General features: G+C 38.5%; 1 protein-coding gene across 2 annotated transcripts in view; it reads left to right on the forward strand.

Moving 5' to 3' along the window:
• The window catches only part of Col4a6 (collagen type IV alpha 6 chain), a 287163-nt gene that overhangs the window by 107016 nt on the left and 155816 nt on the right, over positions 1-24331 (forward strand). For both annotated transcript variants that reach the window (XM_048336449.1, XM_048336450.1), the window contains exon 3: positions 21926-22006. In XM_048336449.1, the coding sequence (XP_048192406.1) occupies positions 21926-22006 (81 nt within the window). The remainder of the gene's footprint in view (positions 1-21925; positions 22007-24331) is intronic.

Below are 24331 nucleotides of genomic sequence, written 5' to 3' on the forward strand. Positions count from 1 at the left end.
GAATAGAATATTGGTAGACAAGTTTTTGTTTGGATGCTTGTTTTCGGTTCACTTGATTATATACCTAGCAATGGAATTGCTGGATCATACAGTAATTGTATGTTAAATTTACCTAGGAACTGCCATGCTTTTCATAAAAAAATCTAGCCTAACACTTATAAGTAAGAGCTGTAAACTTTAAGTTTAATCCTGGCCTTGTTGATTTCTAGTTTGCAACCTTGAGCAAGTGATAACACTTTTCAGCCCCACTTTTCTTATGTGCTAAGTATAATTATTTGGGAAATTAATGTCACAGAACATATAAAGACATAACAAATGCCTACCCCACCATAAACACTAGACACAACACTACTAAGAATAATCTATAGAAGTCTCATGCAAAAATGTGATACATGGTCAAGTATCACAGAGAAGTAGTGGCACAGCCCTCTCTGACTTTGCTACTTATCCTTACCTCTGTTGTAGAGCTCAGGAAATCTTCAAAACTGTTAGAAAAAAAACAAATGAACAGCTTAGATTCCTTAACCTCTCAATTTTGATTTTTCAAATATACATCCATACACTAATCCTTCTAGTAAAAAAAAAGTTTCTTGAAAGTCTCAAGTGTCTGTATGTCTTTTGTAAAAACACTTTCCAGAGATAATGAAAAGTGATAAGGGGATGCATTTGATTATGGTACATTATATGCATGTATGAAAATATCACAATGAAACTCCTTTGCAAGTAATATACACGATAAAAATAAATAAAACATTTTTAAGAAGTAGCAATTCAGTGTGATTTAATAGTTAAGACTGTGTGTTCTTAATCAAAACAGGTATGGAGTAAATTATAATTTCCTGTTTATTTATTAGCTATGTAATCTTGGGAAGGTTCCCTCATCCACTCTTCTGATCTTCAGTTTTCTCACCTGTAAATACAAGGATTTATAATGACTAATAAATTACATAATGCAAGTTGTAGAACTAGGCACATAGAAAACACTCTGTCTGGTGGGACAGTGAGCTCATGACCTGGACAGTGCTTGCTTTCCCACACACCATAAGCGATCAGTGTTCCAAGGGAGTTAAAGAGCCAAGGGACTTCAACCAGACCCAAGAGAATATCAAATTGTCATGAATATTCTTTCCAAATAAAACAAAAATCCACCAACAAAAGCAGTGCAAGATAGTGCAATGCCAAATTCATCTTTTCAGTTTCCTGCTTATGATGAGTGTCAGTTGGAAGTTGTGTTTCTTTAAAAGGGATAACTTTCCATGTGCACAGATGTCATTTCCATGTTAACATTTGTGATACTCTGCATATTCACCTTGTCCCTAAGTTTAATATCCATATTCCCATTTTGGAGCTGTGTGAGTTGGGTCTCAGAAGTAATTTTCCAACAACTAGTGAACATCACTAGCAAGATTAGAGTTCAGATCTTTTCAGTTGACTATACCACACTTGCCTTAAAGAGTTGCTGAGCTTTTTATTTTGCCATTGGTAAAACAGAAAACAAGAAAGGCAAAGTGAGTTGGCCAAAGTTTTCTCAACTAGTTAATAATAAAGCAGGGGCTAGAAACCAGTTCCAGGAATGCCAGATCATGTTACTTCATTGCCTGTGAATGAATGAATAATGAAATGGTTCATCAGTTTTTAAATGATTAAAAGATTGGGGGAAATCTGCAAATAAATTCCATCCATCTCTTAATTTCCTCCATGTTGTATGGAGGAAAACATTTTTTTGAAAACATTTGTTTTATCTACTTGGAAATGAGCCAGTGACCCTAGTGTTCCCTGGTGTTTGTATGCTCCACCTACTTCGGACTTGATGTTCAGAAATAGGGCAAGTACAGGCAGTCTACAAGTGCTTTCAGTTCCAACATACCAGCAGACATTAACCAAAGTCTTGGGTAGCTTTCCCATTTGGCTAGGCTATGGTGAGACATCAGCCTAGATGTTACTGTGATTATCATTCTATAGATATGATAGCTATTTCAATAAGTAGAGTTTGAGGGGGGAAACATTACTCTCAATAATGTGGTTTGGCTTTATTCAATCTGCTGAAGGCCTTAAGTGAAAAAAATCTGAGGTCTCCTGAAGAGGTTATTTTCAAATCCCACCTCAATGCTTCCCTGGGAAGCCAGAACTTACAATCATATAAATCAGTTCTTTAAAAAATAAACTTACTACCTACACTATCTCTGTATCTTATCTGAGTATATTGGAAACCGTGCATACTGGTATTAGAACTAGGAAATTGAAAGGGAATACCAAAATCGAGAGACACAGGGTAAAAAAAAAAAAAAAAGACAAACAACTACAAAAGCAATACTTGCAAAACTGTTTGGTGTAAGTGAACCGAACATCTCATGGGGGGGGGAGGGAAAGGGGGAGGCGGGAGGGGGAATAAGGGACGAGGTAACAAACAGTACAAGAAATTTATCCAATGCCTAATGTATGAAACTGTAACGTCTGTAATTCCGTTTTTTTTTTTTTTTGGCCAGTCCTGGGCCTTGAACTCAGGGCCTGAGCACTGTCCCTGGCTTCTTTTTGCTCAAGGCTAGCACTCTGCCACTTGAGCAACAGTGCCACTTCTGGCCGTTTTCTGTATATGTGGTGCTGGGGAATCGAACCCAGGGCCTCGTGTATACGAGGCAAGCACTTTTGCCACTAGGCCATATCCCCAGCCTCTGTAATTCCATTTGATAATAAAAACTTAAAAAAAATAAACTCACCCATGCGCACACATAAACATACACTCTCCGTGTCTCCATCTCCTTTCTCTCTTTCTCTTTCTCTCTCTTGCACTCACAGCCCTTTTGAGTCTCTGGAGAGTCCCATATAATACAACCAAACCACCTACAAATGGACTATGCTTTGGGAATATAACTGTGCATCTCTGTACAAAGACATGTGCACCATGTTGCAAGATCTGAGAACAAAAGGTTGGACGAGATGAGAAAGCAAAGACACAAGAAAACACCCTAGGCATTTCATATCATTCATTCCTGATAATATTCATAATACTCAGATTCGCTTTTCTATACTGATAAATGATCACCTCCTTATTTTTCATTTCTTGTTTTTACAAGTGTATATTAATTATACAAAGCTTCATTGTGATATTTCCAAACATGCATATGATGCATTTTGATCAAATGCAATCCAGCCTTTCCTGCCACCTTTTAAACAATTTTAATAGATTTCATAACTCTAATTTTATACATACATATAAAACACTTGGATCATACTCATTCCCTCACCTTCTTCTTTCTTTCTCTCTAGTTTCTATCCTCAAATTGTCTCCCTGTTTCTCTTTTTTCTTTTTTTAACCTTTTATTGGTATTTGGATTTTGTTTGCCTTTTATAATTTTTTTTCTTTTTTTGAAAGTTTTTATTATATTTAAATAGCTGTACTAATGAGTTGCCATTTACCAAAGGAGTTTATGAATATAGTGCATCTTGAGCAATGTCACACTTTCAACATTCTCACCCACCCTTCCCAGATACTGGTGTTTCAATTCAGGGAATCATACTTGTTAGGCAAGCCCCCAACCACTTATGCCACATCTACAGCCCATGACACTCAGGCTTTTCGTGTATAGATGAACAGTTTACTTAATTTAGGTGAAATCTTGAGGGAAAAAAGTTTCTTTTCCTCCCTTTAGACTATCCTGCTTGGTTAAAACTATTGGTGTGTTTACTAATTCCATAAACATGTATTAAATCTTGACTTTGTGCATAAAGCATAAAGCCAAAATGTGGTTGTCTTAGAAATGTTAAGGTTGCCAGCATCTCTCTTTAAACTTGGTCTAATCTCTGGGACTCATGAGCCAATCATGTAAAAGATGGCTTTAGTTATTTCAGGACAGTCTTATGTCCTTCAATTGTAGTGAAAGCTACTTATTCTCCAAAAATAGATATTTTTCTTTAATACTCTATACTGAAGTCAGTACATTCTTTGGGAGATGAGACTAATTAATATCCATAGAGCACTTCCCACATTTGGACATTCATATAAAAGTTAGAAATAGCACGGCCATTGGGAGGGGTGAATGAGAATGTTGAGAAGGGGTGACATTGATCAAGACACACTTTATTTATAAACTGCTTTGTTGAATGGCATCTTCTTTGCAAAACCACTGAAATATAATAAAAATATTATTAAAACAGAAATAACATATCTATGTCATAATTCAAAAATGTTAATTAAAAATCAAATCATAGGGAAGAAAAGAAATTTATTTTATGAGTAGACCTACTACTGTTAAAAGATTGCTACTACTACAGTGAAAATAATATGCCTTATACAGTACACTGAATTTTGTTACTTACTAGTAGTTTATTTTTTCTCTTCTTCAATTAAGTATTACAGTTAATCTTTTATCATAAAACAAGATCTACTATCATACCAATAACAAATTGGCAATCATTTCATTGTATAATCAAATATCCATTCAGGGTTCATTGTTTTGTTTCATTTCTGATGAGTCAGTCTGTTGTTCCCCACAGTGGGATCCAATTTGAAACTATCTCACCTCAATCTCGTGAAATAGATGGAATTACACAGTGTAAATAATTTTGTTTCCTTATTCAGTGTGCATGTTGGTACTGAAGCTAGAACTCCAGGCCAGGGGCATTCTCCTTTAAGCTTTTTGGCTCAAGACTGGTGCTCTACTACTTGAGCCAACCCTCCACTTCCCCCATTCTTGTTAGTTAATCGGAAATGAGAGCCTGATGGAGTTTTCTTCCAAGCTAGCTTTGAATCGTGATTCTCCTGGGTACCTGCATTATAGGCATGAGCTACCAGAGCCTGGCTTGCTTCTTTATTTTTTATTTCAAGGATGATAGATCTCATATTCCTTCAGTCTGCAGATTCTACACAATCTCTTTTCTTTCTGTAATCTTTTGTTGAAGAAGCTGCATCATTGTGTCCTGTAAGAGTTTAAATATGTTAAAGAATTTGTAGTTAGAAATGGAAACATAGAGTATCAATTAGTCATTCCAAACTTGGAGGGGTGATCTAGAAACATAATCAGATTCTGTCTTTTTTTCTCTCTCCTCTCTCTTCTCTCTTATATCTTTCCTCTCTTCTCTATGCTTCTTTTTCCTCCTCCTCCTCTTCTTTTCTTCCTCCTCCTCTCTCTTTCCCTTTCCCTCTCTTTTCTCCCTAGATTATTTCATCAGGTAGTCTAATTTACTTTCATCATTATTAATGGAAAAAACGTCTGCAATGTCTGTTTATTACTTTTTATGTGACTATCAATAATTATTTCCTCAATCCTTCATTTGAGGCTGCAATGTTGCTTATATAATTTTATCTTTTCTAATGTGCACTTGAATACTTATGACACACATCCCTTCATTATTTTTTATGGTTATCCTGAGTGAGAGGGAAAGTAGCCAGATTGTCCTCTGAATCCTTTTTTTCTTTCAAATTTTTATTATCAAACTAATGTACAGAGAGGTTACAGTTTCATACGTTAGGCATTGGATACATTTCTTGTACTGTGTGTTACCTTGTCCCTTATACCCCCTCCCTCTTCCCCTTTTCCCTCTCCCCCCCATGAGGTGTTCAGTTCACTTACACAAAACAGTTTTGCAAGTATTGCTTTTGTAGTTGTTTGTCTTTTTTTACCCTGTGTCTCTCAATTTTGGTATTCCCTTTCAATTTCCTTGTTCCAATACCAGTATACACGGTTTCCAATATACTCAGATAAGATTACAGAGATATTGTAGGTACAATCACAGGAAGGTGATACAAGAACATCATCAATAATAGAAGCTACAGATACAGATGGGGCATTGAAAGTAGTTACAACTGTGATATAACAATCGTTTCCATAACATGGAGTTCATTTCACTTAGCATCATCTTATGTGTTCATAAGGGTATAGCTATTGGGCTCCTGCGATCCTCTGCTATGACTTGCCTAAACCTGTACTAATTATTCCCAATAAGGGAGACCATAGAGTCCATGTTTCTTTGGGTCTGGCTCACTTCACTTAGTATAACCTTTTCCAGGTCATTCCATTTTCTTAGAAATGGGGCAATGTCATTATTTCTGATAGAGGCATAAAATTCCATTGTGTATATGTACCACATTTTCCTGATCCATTCGTCTACTGAGGGGCATCTGGGTTGGTTCCAGATTCTAGCTATGACAAATTGAGCTGCGATGAACATTGTTGTGCTGGTGGCATTACTGTGATTTTGTTTGTGGTCTTTTGGATAGATACCCAAAAGTGGGGCTGCTGGATCATAGGGTGTCGGGATCTGGACTATCCTTTTCTCCCCAATTTCCCGGAGAGAAATGGTTGAACTCCAAAAACTATGAGAGAGCACTCGGCCTTGTTTCCCCGCACATGGGAATGAAGGCGTACCCTCGTGGACTTGCGCTAAGTTGAGGAAAGGTTGCTGAAGCCTCCCCTCCCCCATCCCCTCACATGTTACCAGGAGCGGGGGCGGAAGAAGGCATCAGGGAAATGCCGCGATGGTGGAATGTGTCTCAGCCCCCAGAGGGCGGGCCAGAGAAATTTATTACGATGACAAAGGCAGAAGGGGAAGGACTTGGGGTGACTGACTGATTGGCTGACTGGGCTGCCCCTCAAGTGATGTCATGGGACTTCCTTTGTGGGCTGGACAACCCTAGCATGGTGGCATGCACGTGTTCGCCTCCCAGGGGCGGGGGGCTTCTTTTCCGGTTGAGGCCAGAAGGTGGGAGGGGCTCCCTCCCACACTGTCCCAGGGCTGGGGGAAGAGCAGCGTCTCGCTCTTGGTGCCCTTCCTCCACCAAGGCCAAAACAGTCCCCAACATCTCCCCCTTTTTGTTTTTTCAATGAACAGGGGATGCTGTAAACACATGGCATATGTGGGCATAAGGCAAATGCTGACATAAAATCTGTGGGGCCCCTTCCACAAAACTTGGGTGAGGGGTAGGTGAGGGTCCATCCGTCTGGCTTTGTCCAGAAGTCGGAATCCTCAGCTGGTTTCTGCCAAGTGCAGGAAGGTTCAGACATCAGCCCTCTTTTGGTGGTGAGGTAGAAGTAAGCTGAAACTCTGGCATTCCTGGAAGTTCACAGTAGCTGAGACCTCAAACATAAGTGATTAGTAAAACATTCTTTTATATAAACATTGAAGCCAAGGTGCTAAATCTTTGAGCTTACTTTTAAAAAACTTTTCTATCATAAAACATTGGGGTTGAGTGTCAATACCCTCAACTCCTATCTTCTTTCCAACAGGACTCCCCAAGTCTAGCAGCAGGGGGAGAGGAAAGGAAGAAGCACGGTGCAAAATTCCTTTAGTTTTTTTTTTGTGTGACGCTGTAGGCAGTATTGCCACGGCAAAACATTGAGCCATGAGATGCTCAAGAAAGAATCTAGAAAGCAAACAAGGAAAGGAAGCTTGGTTGCCTCCTACCGTATGCAGTCCTACTTTCCATATTTCCAACATGGTCCTCCTTTTCCTGGAGAGAACAAGAAGAAAACATTTCTCCAGAGCGGGTGCTCTGGGTTTGATTTTCCAATCTGGAAAAACACATATACAGTACTCCATCCCACACTGATTTGGGATGATTTAAAATTTCTTGATAATTAACATAAGCATAACTATCCTTAATTAATCCTGGGGAATACCCCCCCTTTTGTTTTTTTAAAATTATGACACCGGCGGCCACCAGGCAGGGAGTATGGGTGGAGGTCTCTTCTTCTGTAGCTACTTCCTGCTGTCAAGGGTGCGACGTAATCAAGGGCCTGGCACCGTCCAGTATGGCTGGCAAAAGTTCCCATCATTACCATGAGAATGGTCACTGGGGCCAGAGAGTGTTATTGTTTCCTCTGGCATCTTGGGCATACCCAGAAGTTTTCAAGGCTGGTGCCTCCAGGGTTCAGGTCTGTGTTAGGGTGACGGCTATGAACGGCAAATTACCAGGTGGTGATCTCAGCAAGAGATGTTATTCTGTCAAAAGAGACTTTTGAAAAGGTCAGGCAAAGTATTGACAAGTTCTCAGAGCTGGTTGGCATGAATGACGTAGAACACACCCTGGGCATAAGCCAGGAAAAGTTCCTTTTGGAGCATAAACCCAATTGTAAAGTGAACAGGTAAGGAGAAATGACTGAAAGAAGTGTTTAGTGATAGAAAACCGGTTTGCCATAGCCAGTCAGAGGCAAAAAATAAATAAATATATATACACATATATACAACTGGCAGAAAAGAAGAAAATGGACAGGAATTATCTCTCTTGATTTCCCGGCTCTGATCCATTTTGAAAGAGTGAGACATGGCAGCTCCCTTTAGAATAATATGACACCATTCTCCTCTTGCTCCACTCCACCTTCCCGTCTCCTGGACTGGCTAAGTCCCAGGAATTTCAACGTTTGTTGTTGGAATTGCATTTTCCCATCCGTATTTGAACTTGGGGCCTGAGCAATATCCCTGAGTACTTTTGTTCAAGGCTAGTGCTCTACCACTTGAGTCACGGTGCCACTTCCAGCCTTTTGCTGGTTTTCTGTAGTTGAGCTCTCAATCTGGCTCTTTGTTGTTTAACTGGGAGGTGGCATTTTAGAGAGATTTTTCGTTTGCCCGGGCTGGCTTTGAATTGTATCCAGGAAGTCTTAGTCATACAAGCCCCTTTTTATCTCCAATTGAGCAACAAGGAAAAACAACAGAGATAATCCATTTGTAACTCGTTGAGAACTGACCAAATCTGCTTGTTAAGGTTTTGCTATAACACTTAGAGAACATGAGATTTATATGCCATCAACTTGAATCACGACATTTAATCCCACTGGCAAGTGAAAGAGAACACAGATAAAAGCAGTGTGGAATCCTCAGTCCCAGCAGTGGCTGCGTCCCTCATCCCAATTTGGCAAATTCCATGCCATGCGATGGAGAAATCTAGGCAAGGCTGCAGTGGCATCTCCGGATAGACTGTCACATCTCGCTCTGGGTTGCCTGCAAAATTTCTATATAGATTGGTTAGGGTGTTTAAAATTTCCCAGCATTCCTGGCTCTGGTAGGCTGATGCCCTTCTGGTTTAAGCAGGGTGAAAAGATTTTCTTACTCACAAAATCCACCTGGCTAACTCTGTGGCCACTAACATAACTATGGTGATTTAACCTGGAGTAACTGTTAGGATGGGACTAGTCACATCCTCACAAGGCTCATAAGTCATTGCGAGAGAGAGAGAGAGAGAGAGAGAGCGAGCAAAGGAATCATTAGTAGTGAAACCAGGCAGTTTGGGAACAGACTGTGGTGGCAGCTTCCTGTATCCACGGGCTGCCACCGTCCATGCGGCTAGCACATACGTCGACCTGCATCCTATAAAGCAATATATTAATCCTGGGTCAGGAAAGTTGAGGTTAATAGTCACATTTGTATGAAGCAATCCCAATTCCTTGATCATGAGAGTTTATGAGAACACAGGAGAGAAAAATGGGAAGGTAAAATCTTAATTTATGCCAAAGAATTGTTAAGACTAGATGCACACTTAACTTTTAACACACTGAATATAAAATAACACACTGATTTTACACCATTGTACTTATACCACATATTGTATTATTAGGACCCTTTTGGAATTTCTCATAGACACATTTGTTTGCATCGAACATTGGGCTGAAACCTATTTGTTTTGCTTTTAAATCTTACCAACAACCACAACGCGCACACACGCACACACACACACACAAAAAAAATACCTGAGCGCTCTTAAAATTGCTTTGATTGGCCATTTAAGTTTTCTGGAATTCCAGTAGCAAATGGTATTAATTTGCCCATAATAGAACCACGTGGTTGAATAAAAAACAAAAAGGAAACCTCTGTTAATCACCCACTCCCAACATGACAATTTTTTAAATCACAGCAGACAAGCAAACCTTTTTATCCATTTAGAAAAAGTCCTCGTTTTGTTTTTTTTTCTTTGAACTGGTAAACATGGAAGTCCAATCAAATTACCTATTGCCGTATCAAAACTCTTTGTTTTCCTCTTTAATATTTTGTTTTAGTTCACAATTTGAAGATTTCCCTGGCTTTAACCCTGCCTGCAGCCGTAAGTCTGACTTGGAGAGGCAACGTGCAGGCAAGCCAGCGGGGTGCTAGCCCCTCCCATCGGTAGCACAATCACTGGAGGCTTGTTAGTCTGAGTTCCCGACCAGCCCAGGGGAGTCTAGCACGCCCCTCACCTGGGGTAATGGGTGAGACTCCACCTTCAAGATGGAGGACTCCATTGAGCACCACGTGCATTGACCAGCCAGAGAAAACAGGATTCAACCAACGACAGGCAGAACTGTCCAGAGGTGATAGTGGAGTGTTAAAGTCCCCAACTATCAATGTGTTTGGGTCTATGAGTGTTTTTAGAGTCAGTAGTGTTTGTTTGATGAAGTTGGGTGCTCCTGCATTTGGTGTGTAGATATATAGAATGGTTATATCTTCCTGTAGGAGAGATACCTTTACTAGTATGTAGTAACCTTCTTTGTCTCTTCTTACCTTTCTTAATTTGAAGTCAATTTTGTCTGATACTAGGATTGCAACTCCAGCTTGCTTATGGGGGCCATTTGCTTGATAGATTTGATTCCAGCCTTTCACTTTTAGAAGATGTTTACTTTTGCTGCATAGATGTGTCTCTTGGAGGCAGCAGAAAGATGGATCTTGATTTTTGATCCAACTTATGAGCCTATGTCGTTTGATTGGAGAATTAAGTCCATTAATTTTGAGAGTTAGGATTGAGAGATGATCGTTTGTTCCTTCATTATCACTATCTTGTTTAAAGCTGTGTCTTCCCATTTCTTGATCTGAGGTTTACTATTTAGGGTTCATTTCTCTGTCTGTATTGGGATCTTGATTATTTTCCCTGTATAGTACATCTTTAAGGATTTTCTGTAAAGCTGGTTTGGTGGAGATATATTGATTCAGTTTTTCCTTACTGTGGAAGACTTATTTGACCTTCGGCTATGAATGAGAGTTTGGCTGAGTACAGAATTCTTGGTTGGTAGTTATTTTTATTTAGTGTTTGGTATACTTCATTCCAGGCTCTCCTTGCTTTCATGGTCTCTGCTGAGAAGTCTGGGGTAATTCTGATTGCTTTTCCTTTATATGTGATTGTTTTCTTCTCCCTAACAGCTTTAAGGATTCTTTCCTTGTGCTCTACTGATCCTGTTTTGATCACAATGTGTCGGTGGGATGTCCTATTCTGGTCTGGTCGGTTTGGGTTGTAAATGCTTCTTGTATCTGTATAGGCCTTTCCTTCTGGATATTTGGCAAGTTCTCAGCTAATATTCTGTTAAATAGTTTGCCTATCCCATTAACCTCTTTCTCCAAATTTTCCTCAATACCTATTATCCTTAAATTGGACTTCCCGATTGTGTCTTGAATCTCCTGTAGTGATCTGTTTTGTTGATTGGACTGGATTTGTATTGATTTTTGATCTTTCTCCATTGAATCTAAGGAATCTTCAGCTCCTGAAATTCGATCCTCTGCTTCAGTTTGTCCGGACTGTAGGCTAGCTACTTGATTTCGAATCTCTTTTCCTCCTGACTGGTCTTTCCTGATGATTTCCAAGTCATTTCTTGGGTCTTGTATGGACTTCTTTACTTCATTAACTTCATTACTTTGGTTTTGAGTGTTGTCTCTCATATCTTTAAGCTGGGTAGCTATCTTTTCATTTGACTCTTGAAGCTCATTTATCTTTCTATTTGTGGATGCCATGAAATTCTCCATTAATTTTTGCTTTGCCTCCTCACGCTGTAGAATAATTGACTGAAGAGATTCAAACTTTTCATTCATCATGTTTATCAGTAGACTTTGTAGAGCATTTGGGGGGTTCTCTTCTATGTCTTTGATTGACTGCTCTGCTTCCTGCTTGTTTTGAGTGGGGGATAAGACTTCATTGCTTGCCATCTTTCTTGTGTTCCTTCTGCCCATTTGGATTGGGAATGCCACTCTACCAGCACCTGTGAGCACCATTTAAGTCCCAAAGCAGCCTTTACCAAGCACTGTTGTGTAAATCTTACAAGTTCACAATTATATACAGATACCTTGTATACCTGTCTATATAATTAGATTTGATGTTCCTAAAGAATACAATTTCAATATAACAACCGATCCTTGGCCCTGTATTCAGTAGTTACTTATTTACGGTTACAACCCTATAAGCAATTCTTGTTTTGATATTAAGTTCTTTTAGGACTGGCTTTCTCTATGAACCCCTTTGATTCACTTGGATTAAGCTAGGATACCCTCTATCCCATTACCAGGAGTCAATGGAAACTGGAGGTCCATGCAGTAAGTCAGGAGGGTAAGGTGGAGGTAGTAAAGAGAATAGAGTAAAATGTATTGGGGGGGTGGTGATTTTGATTTAGTTTCAGTGACGTGGAAATGTGGAGAAGAGTAGAATCAGTAGAAAGAACATGGTTAAAATGATAGACAATGGAGAGTTAGCAGAAAAGAGTGGAGGTGTTATTCATAGGAAAGTAATTTTTAAAGAAAGAGAATGCAAAGAGAGAAATAATTTAAAAACAGTGGAAGACAGATGCACAAAACAGAGAAAAATTATTTTAAAAAGAAATAAAAATAAAAAGGAAAAAAAAACAGAAAAGGAACAACCCAAACAAACAAAAAATAAAAAAAACTTGATAAATCAAACAGGTAAAAATGGAAAAAAAAAAAAAACCAACGACGTTTCAGAAGTGAAAATTTTTTTTTAAGTTTAAAAAATGTTTGAAAAGAAAAAAAAAGGAGTCCTCCTTGTTTGGGTCGTCTTTCCCCAGTCTCTGGTTTCCTTGCGATGGTCTGCAGTCTATTTTCCTGATTGGCTGGGTTTGACTTGATTTCAGTTTGCAGGGGGTGGATCTGTTCTGACCCTTCTCCCCTGTTGATGCAATCCTGGGTCTCTGTGGTTCGCACAGCTTGCAGGTAGGCCTTGGGCGTCCTCTGTAGATGGGGACGTGAGCAGTCTCGGGAACCGTGGCTCCTCTATCTGCTATGGGGCCGCAGCCTTAACACCTGTCTTTCAATAGGCTGTGGACTCAGCAGGGCGGGGCGCCTCTGGCCTGTTTTACCCGGCTGAGAGTTGCTTGCCTGGGGGAGGCCCCTCCCTCCTGGGCAGGGCGGCCTCCTTGGTGGAGGTGGCTATGGAATGCAGCTCTGTTTCGGGCTGGGAATTGGGCTTCCTCTGTGACAGGACCGTTTATCTTTCTCAGGAACTGTTTGTTCCCCCATCTGGTGTTTCCATGCCGCCGGGAGCTGCTTGCCGCTTTTGCTTTAAACTTAAAAATTCCAGTGGGCAGGGTGGGGCACCTCTAGCTAAGCCAAGGCCCAGGACACGCCTCCAGCCTGGGCAGGGGGCGTTCTCCTGGGTGGAGCTGGCTCTCACTGGTCGGTCCCTCTTGCCCTTTTCAAAGATGGCTCCTTTGACCTCGCTTTCCCCAGGCCCGCTTTAGTTCCAATCTGGTCTGACCCTATGCCAGTGTCAAAGATGACGCTTTGCTCTGGCTGTGGGGGAAGGGCTGCCTTCCAGAAGCTGCTCTGTGGGCGCGAGTGAGAATATCTTTCGTGGGGTACTCACACTTTCTCTGCGATTTCAGGTCGTCCGTGCTTAGCCGCCATCTGGAGGATTTCTCCCTGGTCTCCGCTGTGTGCTTTAGCTGTGCGGAGTACGGGTTGCTGTGCCAGGCGCTGTGCCGTTGCCGGCACTGGCGCGGTGGCAGGACACCACCTGGAGTTCAAATCTGTGTTTTCAGACCAGCAAAGTCGATTTTTCCTTCCTGGCCAGAATCCCTGTACTGTTAGAACTTACTCTGGCTGTGTTTCTAGGAGTAAAAGTTTCTATGGGGTGAGAAAACTGCAATGTTGGAGGGAGCTCAGCTAGGGCTCTGCAGCTCCTTCCCCGTCTTCCCAGACGTTCTGAATCCTTTTGAGAGGTGTTAATATTTACATTTTTAAACTGGCAGTATAATTTATATACAATATTCTTTACAAGGGTACAGTTTGATGAATTTTGATTCATGTATACAACCATGAATGCAGCACTGTAGTCAAGAAAGTGGACATATCTTTCACCCTAAGAGATGAAGTTATGCATCTTCATAATGCTCTCTTTATACCCCTATATGACTTCTTATCCTTAGATAACAATAGATCTAATTTCTGTCACTACAAATAAGTTTTAATTTTTTAAAATTCTGTGTATGGATATTCAGAATATTTATACTTTACTTACTAGCTTCTCTTACTCAGCACATTTATTTTGATAATTATTCATGTTGTTGCCTGTATGCGGTATGTGATTTGAAAGTATTTTCTTTTTTTATATTTTTTATTTTATATATATATGTATATATATATATATAATCAAACTGAATTACAAAGAGGTTACAGTTTAATACATTAGGCATTGGATTCATTTCTTGTACTGTTTGTTACCTCGGCCCTCATTCCCCTTCCCTCCTCCCCCTTTCCCTTCCCCCCCCGCCATGAGTTGTTCAGTTCATTTACACCAAACAGTTTTGCAAGTATTGCTTTTGTAGTTGTTTGTCATTTTTTACCCTGTGTCTCTCGATTTTGGTATTCCCTTTCAATTTCCTAGTTCTAATACCAGTATATCCGGTTTCCAATATATTCAGATAAGATACAGGGAAAGTGTAGGTACAACCACAGGAAGGTGATACAAGAAGACCATCAATAATAGAGGCTACAATTACTTTCATAGCATCATATTTTTCCTTCTATTATCTTTATCACAATTTATCTTCAAATATTTGTACATCTATATCCCATATAAGGATGTAAATTCTATGATGGCAGGGACTATAGTTTTTAATTGAGTTATAATTTATCAACAATAAAACATACATATTATAAATATATAGTTTAATGAATTTAGGCACAAATATACAATCAAAAACATTATTTCAAACAAAATATAAAACATGTCCATCATTATAGAAAGTATCCCTGTGAATTTTATAAAAGATTTTTTTCTGCACCTATTGAGATGGTCATCATGTGATTTTTGTTCATTACTCTGTTTACATAATGTATTACATTTACTGATTGGCACATGTTAAATCAACTAATCTTGCATCATTGGAAGAAGAGTAATTTGTTTATAATGTTACCTTTTTAATGAGTTTTATTACATTTGCAATAATTGTTATTTATTTATTTATTTATTTTTTTGGCCAGTCCTGGGCCTTGGACTCAGGGCCTGAGCACTGTCCCTGGCTTCTTCCCGCTCAAGGCTAGCACTCTGCCACTTGAGCCACAGCGCCGCTTCTGGCCATTTTCTGCATATGTGGTGCTGGGGAATCGAACCTAGGGCCTCGTGTATCCGAGGCAGGCACTCTTGCCACTAGGCTATATCCCCAGCCCCATTGTTATTATTTTATTATTATTTTGCCAGTCCTGGGGCTTGAAATCAGGGCCTGGGCACTGTCCCTGAGCTTCTTTTGCTCAAGGCTAGCACCCTAACACTTGAGCCACAGCACCACTTTTGAATTTTTCTGTTTATGTGGGACTGAGGAATTGAACCCAGGGCTTTATGCATGCTAGGCAAGCACTCTATCACTAAGCCACATTCAGAGATCTATTCACAGTTTTCTTGAAAATTCGTCTATGTTTGTCAAGAAAATGGTTCTACAATTTTCCTTTTTTTGTTGCTCATTTTTTAAATCTATTTTTGGTGTCAGGCTAATACTGGCACTAAACTCAATTGAGTTTAGTTTGAGTTTCCTTTTAGTTTACTTGCATTCCTCCCTTTTCTATTTCATGAAATAGTTTGAAGAGAATCGGTGTTAGTTCTTTAAAAGTCCAGTGGGCTTTTTCCCTTTTCAATAAACATTTGTTGAATAAATGAACTTAATCATTACAGTGCTAGTTATAAATCTTACTTTTCCTTCTACTTTGAATAGCATATCAGAATGACTCAAACACAGCTAAAATAAAAAAGCTAAAATTAAATTTGAATTTCAGATGAATAATGAATAAATTTTAAGAATATGCATGTCCCAAATAGTACATGGAATATATTAATAACAATTTGAATTCTGAAATTCAAATTCCTGGGTATATCTTATTCGTATTTGCCGAATCTAACCACCCTAAGTACATATAAACTGTCAGAACTCTGATCCTCGGGCCAATTCCAGCCTTCAAGCTAAATACCTCTCATCTGCTCCCACAGACTACTCTTTCACAGCTACCTACTTAAAACTGTCAGGGAGGCATCTATTTTAAGAACACTGTTGTAAACATTTAGCTTGTATGTTTGGCATTGTTTGATGAATTTAGGTTCAAACTGGGCAAGCGAACCTCCCCTCAGGCCCTACCTCATCCTAGCTACCTAAGGCTTTTCAAGTGAAACCCAGCATGCTCCTTCCTCTCCCACTTCCAGACCCCATTAGTTATGTTTGTTTTTGGTGCTACCACAGTTGAGCATGCCTTGGAACAAAATGCCTGCTGTCAGCTTCTTCCTTAAAATAAAGTGTAGTTGACAAGTCTGACCTGGTAGAAAGCCAGCTTCCACAGATTACTTCCTATCTTCAGATTACTCACTATCTTCAATTCATAAACTCATAGGGAGCTCTTCTTCAGAAGCCAATGCATACTAAATGTGCCACAGGACCGGGATTGATTTAATGTGTGTGTTTGTTTTTATTTCAATGAACAGATATTATTTTAGAGTTGCTCAGCATCAAATCAGATCCTCTGTGCCATTAACACAAAGTTCAGAAATTAGGTATGAGGGACAAGGTAACAAAGAGTACAAGAAATGTATCCAATGCCTAACTATGAAACTGTAACCTCTATGTACATCAGTTTTATAATAAAAACTTAAAAAATAAAAAAAAGTTTAAAAAAAAGTTCAGAAATTAGTATGATGCTGAAGTGGATCTATCTTAAAAGGAAGGCTCTAACATTTTGAGGAAAACCTGGGTTTGAAATTTGAGTGACTTTTGGCAGGCATGTGCGTAACACCTCTAATCCTCTGTTCTCTTATCTCTGAAATGATGGTGGTGATACTGTCTACCTCACAGTATGGTTGGGGTAGTTCAGTGAAATAACAAAGTGAACTACTTAGCTAGGCACATATCACAGTAGCTGAATGTGACCTCAGGAATAGGTTTGATACAACCAAAGAGGCCTATTTGGATTTCTGTACCCTAAAACCATCAGTGGAGAATGAAGAGCATAAAGGAATCCAAATGTTTATCTATGCACGAAAAAGAAAAACCCGTAACTTCTCTGTACATCAGTTTGATAATAAAAATTTGGAAAAAAAAAAGAAAAAGAAAACTCCTGGCTTTGAGTCCTTAAACAATGACAGCAGCTCTTTGAAATGCAGACTTATTAATCTGGAAAATGAGCACATAAAAATTCTTCCTTTGACTGTTCCCAGAATAGTTATAACATCATATAGAAAGATTGTCTGTAATAAGCACAAAACAATACAGGTAATATTGCAAAATATAGGTACTGTAGACATCCCCATTTTATAGATGGGAAAACTGAGGATGATAAAGTCACTTGCCTGAGATCTACCAACTGGAAATATAGAAGTGTAATTTCAATGTACACAGACTTACTCCAGAACTTGGACTTTTAACTATACTACAGTGTCTCAGGGAGTAGCTGGAACATAGGTTTGCCTCTTTAATATGGAGCATTATACTGAGGGAAAATAGGTTAATTTTTCCCTAAAAGCATTATTGCCTGAATGAAAAAAAAAGACTTTTACCACACAACCTATCTTACAATCTAAGAAAGAATGCAAAGACTGGCCCACAACAGCATGCAATTCTTGCCCAATTACTGGTACATTTCATGATTGTTGTAGCTTTTCGCTAAAGCTGATACCATCCTGGAAGAAATGAAACTTGAATGTGGCCTTGAGATGTGCTAGAATTCATTAACTCACTAGCAGTGTGACTCAGGCTAAAACAATTTCTTTTAGTGTTCTTACCTGTAAAATGGATGGTTTGGACTAAACCAGTCTCTCCTCCTCTCTCTCTCTCTCTCTCTCTCTCTCTCTCTGTCTTTCTGTCTCTGCCTCTCTCTGTCTCTGTCTCTCTCGTGTGTGTGTGTGTGTGTGTGTGTGTGTGTGTGTGTGTGTGTGCACATGCACACTGCTCCTAGGCTCCTAGGGTTTAAATTCAGGAGCTGGGCATTGTCCCTGTGCTTTTTCTGTTTAAGATTACTGTTCTACCACTTGTGCCACAGATCCACTTCCAGCTTTTTGGTGCTTAATTCGAGATTAGAGTCTGGCACACTTTCCTGCCTGGGAGGGCTTTGAACTGAAATTGTCAGATCTCAGCCTCCTGAACCACTTGGGCTCAGCAGTAGATCAATGGTTCTTAACAGAAGTATTATTCCCTTAGGAGGTGTTTGGAAGGTATGAGACCACATTTAGTGAGGACCCTAGATCTTTAATGTTCTATACACTATAACAAAATCTACTGCATCTGCCCTTTGTTTAGAAACTATGTTGACACTTATGGAAGAGGTAACTCCGTTTACCATTCTCATAGTGTAGAACAATTTACATATTGAAATGACTTTTTCCTTCTTTTATTAATAAGCTACTGACTAAAGCTACCCAGTAAAACAGAGGAAGATTATACCTTTCATCTGTAATGTTATCATGAGTTACTTGCCAGTGATTTCAGGGAATCACTGTAGTGTAGTAGTAGAAACTAGACATTGCTCATACTTGAGTTGCTACTGTTTTTAATTCTCTATCAGCTGTCTGCATCATTTGTGATTATTCTCTGTATACATCTACTATCCCTGACTACTTAATTACAGCTCCTAATATATCCATGGATAAACTTTTGAATATTAAAATACATATTTTAATTATGAATAACTTTCCTTTTGTTTTTCTTTGCAATAAAACTAAGGCATTACGTGTGCTCTTTAAGTTATTGTTTATATCTTTTAAATAATTTATTCTTTGATATACTTTTTACAATGGCAAGGGAGAATAATAAATAATTCTAAAAAAAACTATTTATCTGATAGAGTTAAAAACCACTGTAATACAGGGGACCCTCTAAGTTCCATTTTCTGTGGATGAAAGGAAGGTTAGGTTTTAATAAGAAGAGAACCACATTCTAAGAAGAGAATTATTGCAATGACTTGGCCTGGCTAAGTGGGGAATAAAGTGTCCCCAGAGAAGTTATGATGGAGCATAGGCTTCCCTCAAGTCTGATCTGATCATGTTTCCTGAAAGCTACTCCTTTACCCAACTCATCTCACTGTAATTGAAGACTCCTGGGAAAACTGCCAGGGCTGGTGCTACAGGAAGTTGCCTTATAGCCAATGGAACATCTCTGGTTACTTTCCTCTGTGACAGAGGACAGTGATGAATTCCTATCTGTCAGCTGGAAGTTGTCTGTTTCCTTTTTCTTACCATTTCCTAAGAAATTTTAGTTTTTTCTCCTTTTATTTTTACTCACATCCTGTCATTGGGAGATTTTCTTCCTTTCTCATGCAGCCAATGGCTTGTAATCTCTTAACTCCTTACTAGAGAGTAGAAACTTCTCATTTGTTTTAGACCACATTTCCCCTCTAATTGTGCTTATTCATCTCTTTTTTCTCTCTCTTTCCCTGTCTTCCTCCCTCCCTTTTTCTCCTCTTTATTTCTTTCTTCTTTATGGGATACCTGAGTAGGAATCATTTGGAAATGGGCTATAGCTACAAATAGATGCCATATCATCTTTGACAAAAGTTGCTGAGTCCTCACATTCAAAAGGGATGACGTTTTTCATTTAACGTGTATTATTATTTTTCTTTCTACAATTATGCATGTTCATTGAAGAGTACTTAAAATATAGAAATGTGTGGAGAAACAAGTTATCCATAATCCCAAGAAATATCATACTCATTATCAGACAAAGTGACAGCAAAAGAGAAAGTTAATTAGTGTTGCTCTGTCTTTTCTCTATTCTCTGCCAGCCCCTAGCTTCCTCTTCACACATCTCTTGATTTCAACCTTATGAAAACCTTGCCTATAAAACGGAGAGCAAACTAGAAAGTGTACAGTGGCACTTGGCATGTCAAAGCATACAAGAGAGATAAAATATCTCATATCAGAAAGGTGTTTGGTATCTAAAATAGCATTGTTTTGTCACAGCTCTGCAATCACCACCTTATTACTGAGGTGTTGTGATAAAGTATTGTGTGAATGTCTAAAGAGATAAAAGACCATCTGAGAAAGTCACAGTGCTCCCTGGGAGTTAGGGGAAGGTACACAATATACAGAGGCAAAAATGATTAAGTGTGAGGCTGCCTCATAAATATGCTTTTCTTGTTGTAAAAATGGCCAGCATTAAACAAAAAGTTGAATGATACGAAATCCAACTCAGAAATGGACTTTTTCTTACAGATATTAGCTAGAATTTAGGTTTATTTCTTCTCAAGGTGGTATAAGGTCAGAATGGCAGTTTTCCTCAGTGTAGAGTCCTCGTATTGAGGTTCTGTTAGAGGACTTTGAAAACAATAACATAGGGATTAAGGACAAGATTATGGAGTTGGTGAAATGAATTCCATGTTATGGAAACGAATGTTATATCACTGTTGTAATTACTTTCAACATGCGATGTGAAACCGTAGCCTCTATTGTTGATGATCCTCTTTTATCCCCTTCCTGTGGTGGTACCTTCACTATCTCTGTATCTTATCTGAGTACATTGGAAACCGTGTATACAGGTATTAGAACTAGGAAACTGTAAGGGAATACCAAAATCGAGAGACACAGGGTAAAAAAAGACAAACAACTACAAAAGCACTACTTGCAAAACTGTTTAGTGTAAATCTACTGAACAACTCATGGGGGGAAAGGGAAAGGGGAAGGGGGAGGAGGGAATGAGTGAGGAAGTAACAAACAGTACAAGAAATGTATCCAATGCCTAAAGTATGAAACTGTAACGGCTATGTGTAACAGTTTGACAATAAAAAAAAATGGTACAGTGAAAAAAAAAGATTATGGAGTTGGTCAGAACTAGATTCAAATAATAACTATATTCAACTTTATTCATGTACCATACACTATTTTAAGCATTTGGTATACAATATTGGGCAAAGAATGTGAATCCCAACGTTAAAAGAGATTTCACTCTCATATGAGAAAACAGAATGTCTATTCATAAGTAACCAAAGATATGATTAGAAAGAACTGGAGATCACCTTAGGCTGAATGGTCAGGATCTGTCTCTCTGTGAATGGATTATTGAATTGAGACCTGGGTAATTAGAAGAGGCCAGACATTAAAAATAGTCATGGGGAAGAATATTACAGGAAAAAATAACAAAAGCCCAAATCTCATGACAACAATGAGTTTGATAGAGAGAAGGTGAGGCTGGACAGGGTAAACACCTACCACATCAAATGAGAGCATTGAAGATATTCGTTAGCTGCCATCAAGCAAAGAGAAAATGAAATTGGAAAGTTTGAGTGATATACTGTATTATTCCAGCAGAGGAATTTGAATCTGACTCATTGTGCACAGGGGTGTCATGATAAGGCTCGGTGTACTGGAAATGGAGCTTGAGAAGATAGAAGCAGAGTGCAGGGTAACCATTTTCTTCTGTCACTCTATTTCAAGCCCTTGATTTTCTTCCAGGTAGTCTGATACTAATGCTCCCTCTGTGAGTGGACTGAGCACCTGCTTTACTTTCCTCCATGTAAAGATTTTTCCTCTTGCTTTTTTGTGACGGGAATTTCTATCAGTGAGGTAGTATGCAAATGACAGTTCCCAAAGCAGCCACCAGACTGGCTATTTGGTGGGTTATAGACCAGATCTAAATGGAGACTAGCTTAAGATGACATTTTCTTTCTTGTATATCATAACATCATTGGATGAAATCATTAGCCTACTTGAAATTTACTTGGCTAAGAGGACTGTGGTTAAAGGTTAGGTTTGACCGATGTTTTCCTTTTCTTTTAACAGGGAGAGAAGTCCTATGGAAAGCCATGTGAGGGACAAGACTGCAGTTGGGGCTGTAAATGCTCTCCTGAGAAGGGAGCAAGAGTAAGTTATCTGAATTTTTTTTCTCTAGAACTATAACTGCTTAGAATTTATTCTTCTGACCTCATGGAAGAAGTGAAGTGATGAGAGCCAGCTGGAAGGAGTTTTGCTGCTTAATGATAGGCAGAACTAGGCTGGTCAAAATCTCTGAGGGGGTCAAAAGAAGTTTCTTTTGTTGACTTAGTGCCAGAGTTTCTCCAGAGTGTCACTGGAATATTTCCAAAAGCCAATTAGTGTGCCGGACCAGATTATGATAATGTCTGCAAAATGTGTGCACATTTTCCCAGATCCTTTATATCCACTTGGTTTTTCCCTACCACTGTAGATAACAATTGAACAGGTGATCCAGTAATTATCTAGAGACTGATATGTGACTTGCCCAAAATCATTTTGCTTGCTTGAGGTGGAATCAAGAAAACAGTATAATTATAAAGTCCAGAAGTATCAGCAACTATACATAAAGAATGGTTTATTGATACTCCACTAACACAAAAGACATGTTTTAAGATACTGACATAACATTATATTATCCTGCATTAACAATGTATAGTTCGAACTGTCTTGTAAATTAACACAATTCTATCAAACTCTACGTATGCATAGCATCCAAATAGTTTTTATCTCTGATTTTCCCTGCTAAATCTGTTTCTCTACTATAACCTAGAAAATATATTCAAGGGGATTCAGTCTATGAAAAATCTGTATGTATAGATATATTTCCAGAATTTATAGCCACCCCTGTAAAACTCAGATCTTCTAACTTCCAATATCATATTTGTACTCTCATCACATTGAAACAAGCTAAAGGACTTACACTGTCAAATGAAGGTAGTAGCATAAATGGGTCAACCAAACTCTCGAAAACATAGCCAAACATGAACACAGTGACCAGTCCACCTTCTCTTTCATTATCTTCCATTTGCAGTAAAGTGAAATGTCAAACTATGCCCGAATTTGAAGGAAGAGAATAAAAATGCCACCCCTTCATCAAAATTGATCAGATCCATTATACATTACAGACATAGAATTAGAGAATCGTAAAATATCATAAAGGGAAAGCATTTCAGGGGGCTTCTCATCTTACCTACTGATTGAACAGAAAACACAGACTCAGAAGGAAAATGACTTCCTGCAGTCACACAGAAAATTGATGGCAGATTCCTGGCTATTAACTGAGTCCTTTGATTCCTCACCTGTTTACATCACTTGGCTACTGCTGCCTCCCAGGAAAACCATGTTCACTGTAGGTCCTGCCTTCCTCTCTGATCTACAACTGGGAAAAAATTAGGAAAAAACCCTACAATAAATATATCTATGTGTTCATAAACAACAGGAAAGCAAGATAGACAAAGCAAAAGTCTTCCATATGCTCTCAGTACCACCATTGTCTTTCCTTTTTTGATGATGTTGAAAAGCTTTATTAATCTTATTAAGGTTTCACAGTCATCTTGTGAGGTATATTTTATGATTATCCCAATAAACAGATGAATGAATTGAGAACAAGAAGGTAAGTCACTCACCCTGTAAAATCCACAGGCTACTTTTAATTTGTATTTTTCTCTTTTTATTAGCATATATGAATTTACAAAGGGATATTTTCATGAATAAATACACCACCATTCATTGTCTTTTTCTGTGCATAATCAGAGATCTTACTTTTCTGGGTTTTAACTGTATTTTTATTATCTTTTAGTGGTTATACAAAGGGATTGTCCCTCAACAAAACAGTTTATGAATACAATGTATTTTGATTGATAACAACACTTTCATTCCCTTTACCAGTTTGATAACTAAAATAGATCACTCTGTGTATATGTGTGTGTATGTGTGTGTGATCATATTGTTTATTATGGGCCTCATTTCACTCAGTTTGTCCTTAAAAGCTTTTCTTTTACCTCATATGTTAACTCCACCATTTCTCTTTGATGGGCACTTAAATTGTTTCTGAAGTTCTGCCATTTTATACAAAATGCTAAAGTGAAAATATGAGAATAGGCTTTCTGTGCTCATCTCCACACAGGTAATTAGCAACTACAATCTACCCTAGTAGAACCATATGAGAGTTGAGACTCAACAAAAATGAACATTTTCTACTATTTTATGGGGCTGACAAATGACAAAACAGATCCAACAACCAGGGAATTGAGAAGAAGCCCCAGACTGTTAAGTCTAGCAACTTTGAACAAGTGAAAATTACATGTATATATTATACTATATATATACACAGATATTATGTATAATTATATATTCACTTGTTACATAATTATTTCATATATTACACATAATATAATAATTATATATAATTATCATATATTATGTATATAATAA

This window comes from Perognathus longimembris, chromosome 28, assembly GCF_023159225.1.
Source record: "Perognathus longimembris pacificus isolate PPM17 chromosome 28, ASM2315922v1, whole genome shotgun sequence".
Classification (NCBI taxonomy): Eukaryota; Metazoa; Chordata; class Mammalia; order Rodentia; family Heteromyidae; genus Perognathus; species Perognathus longimembris.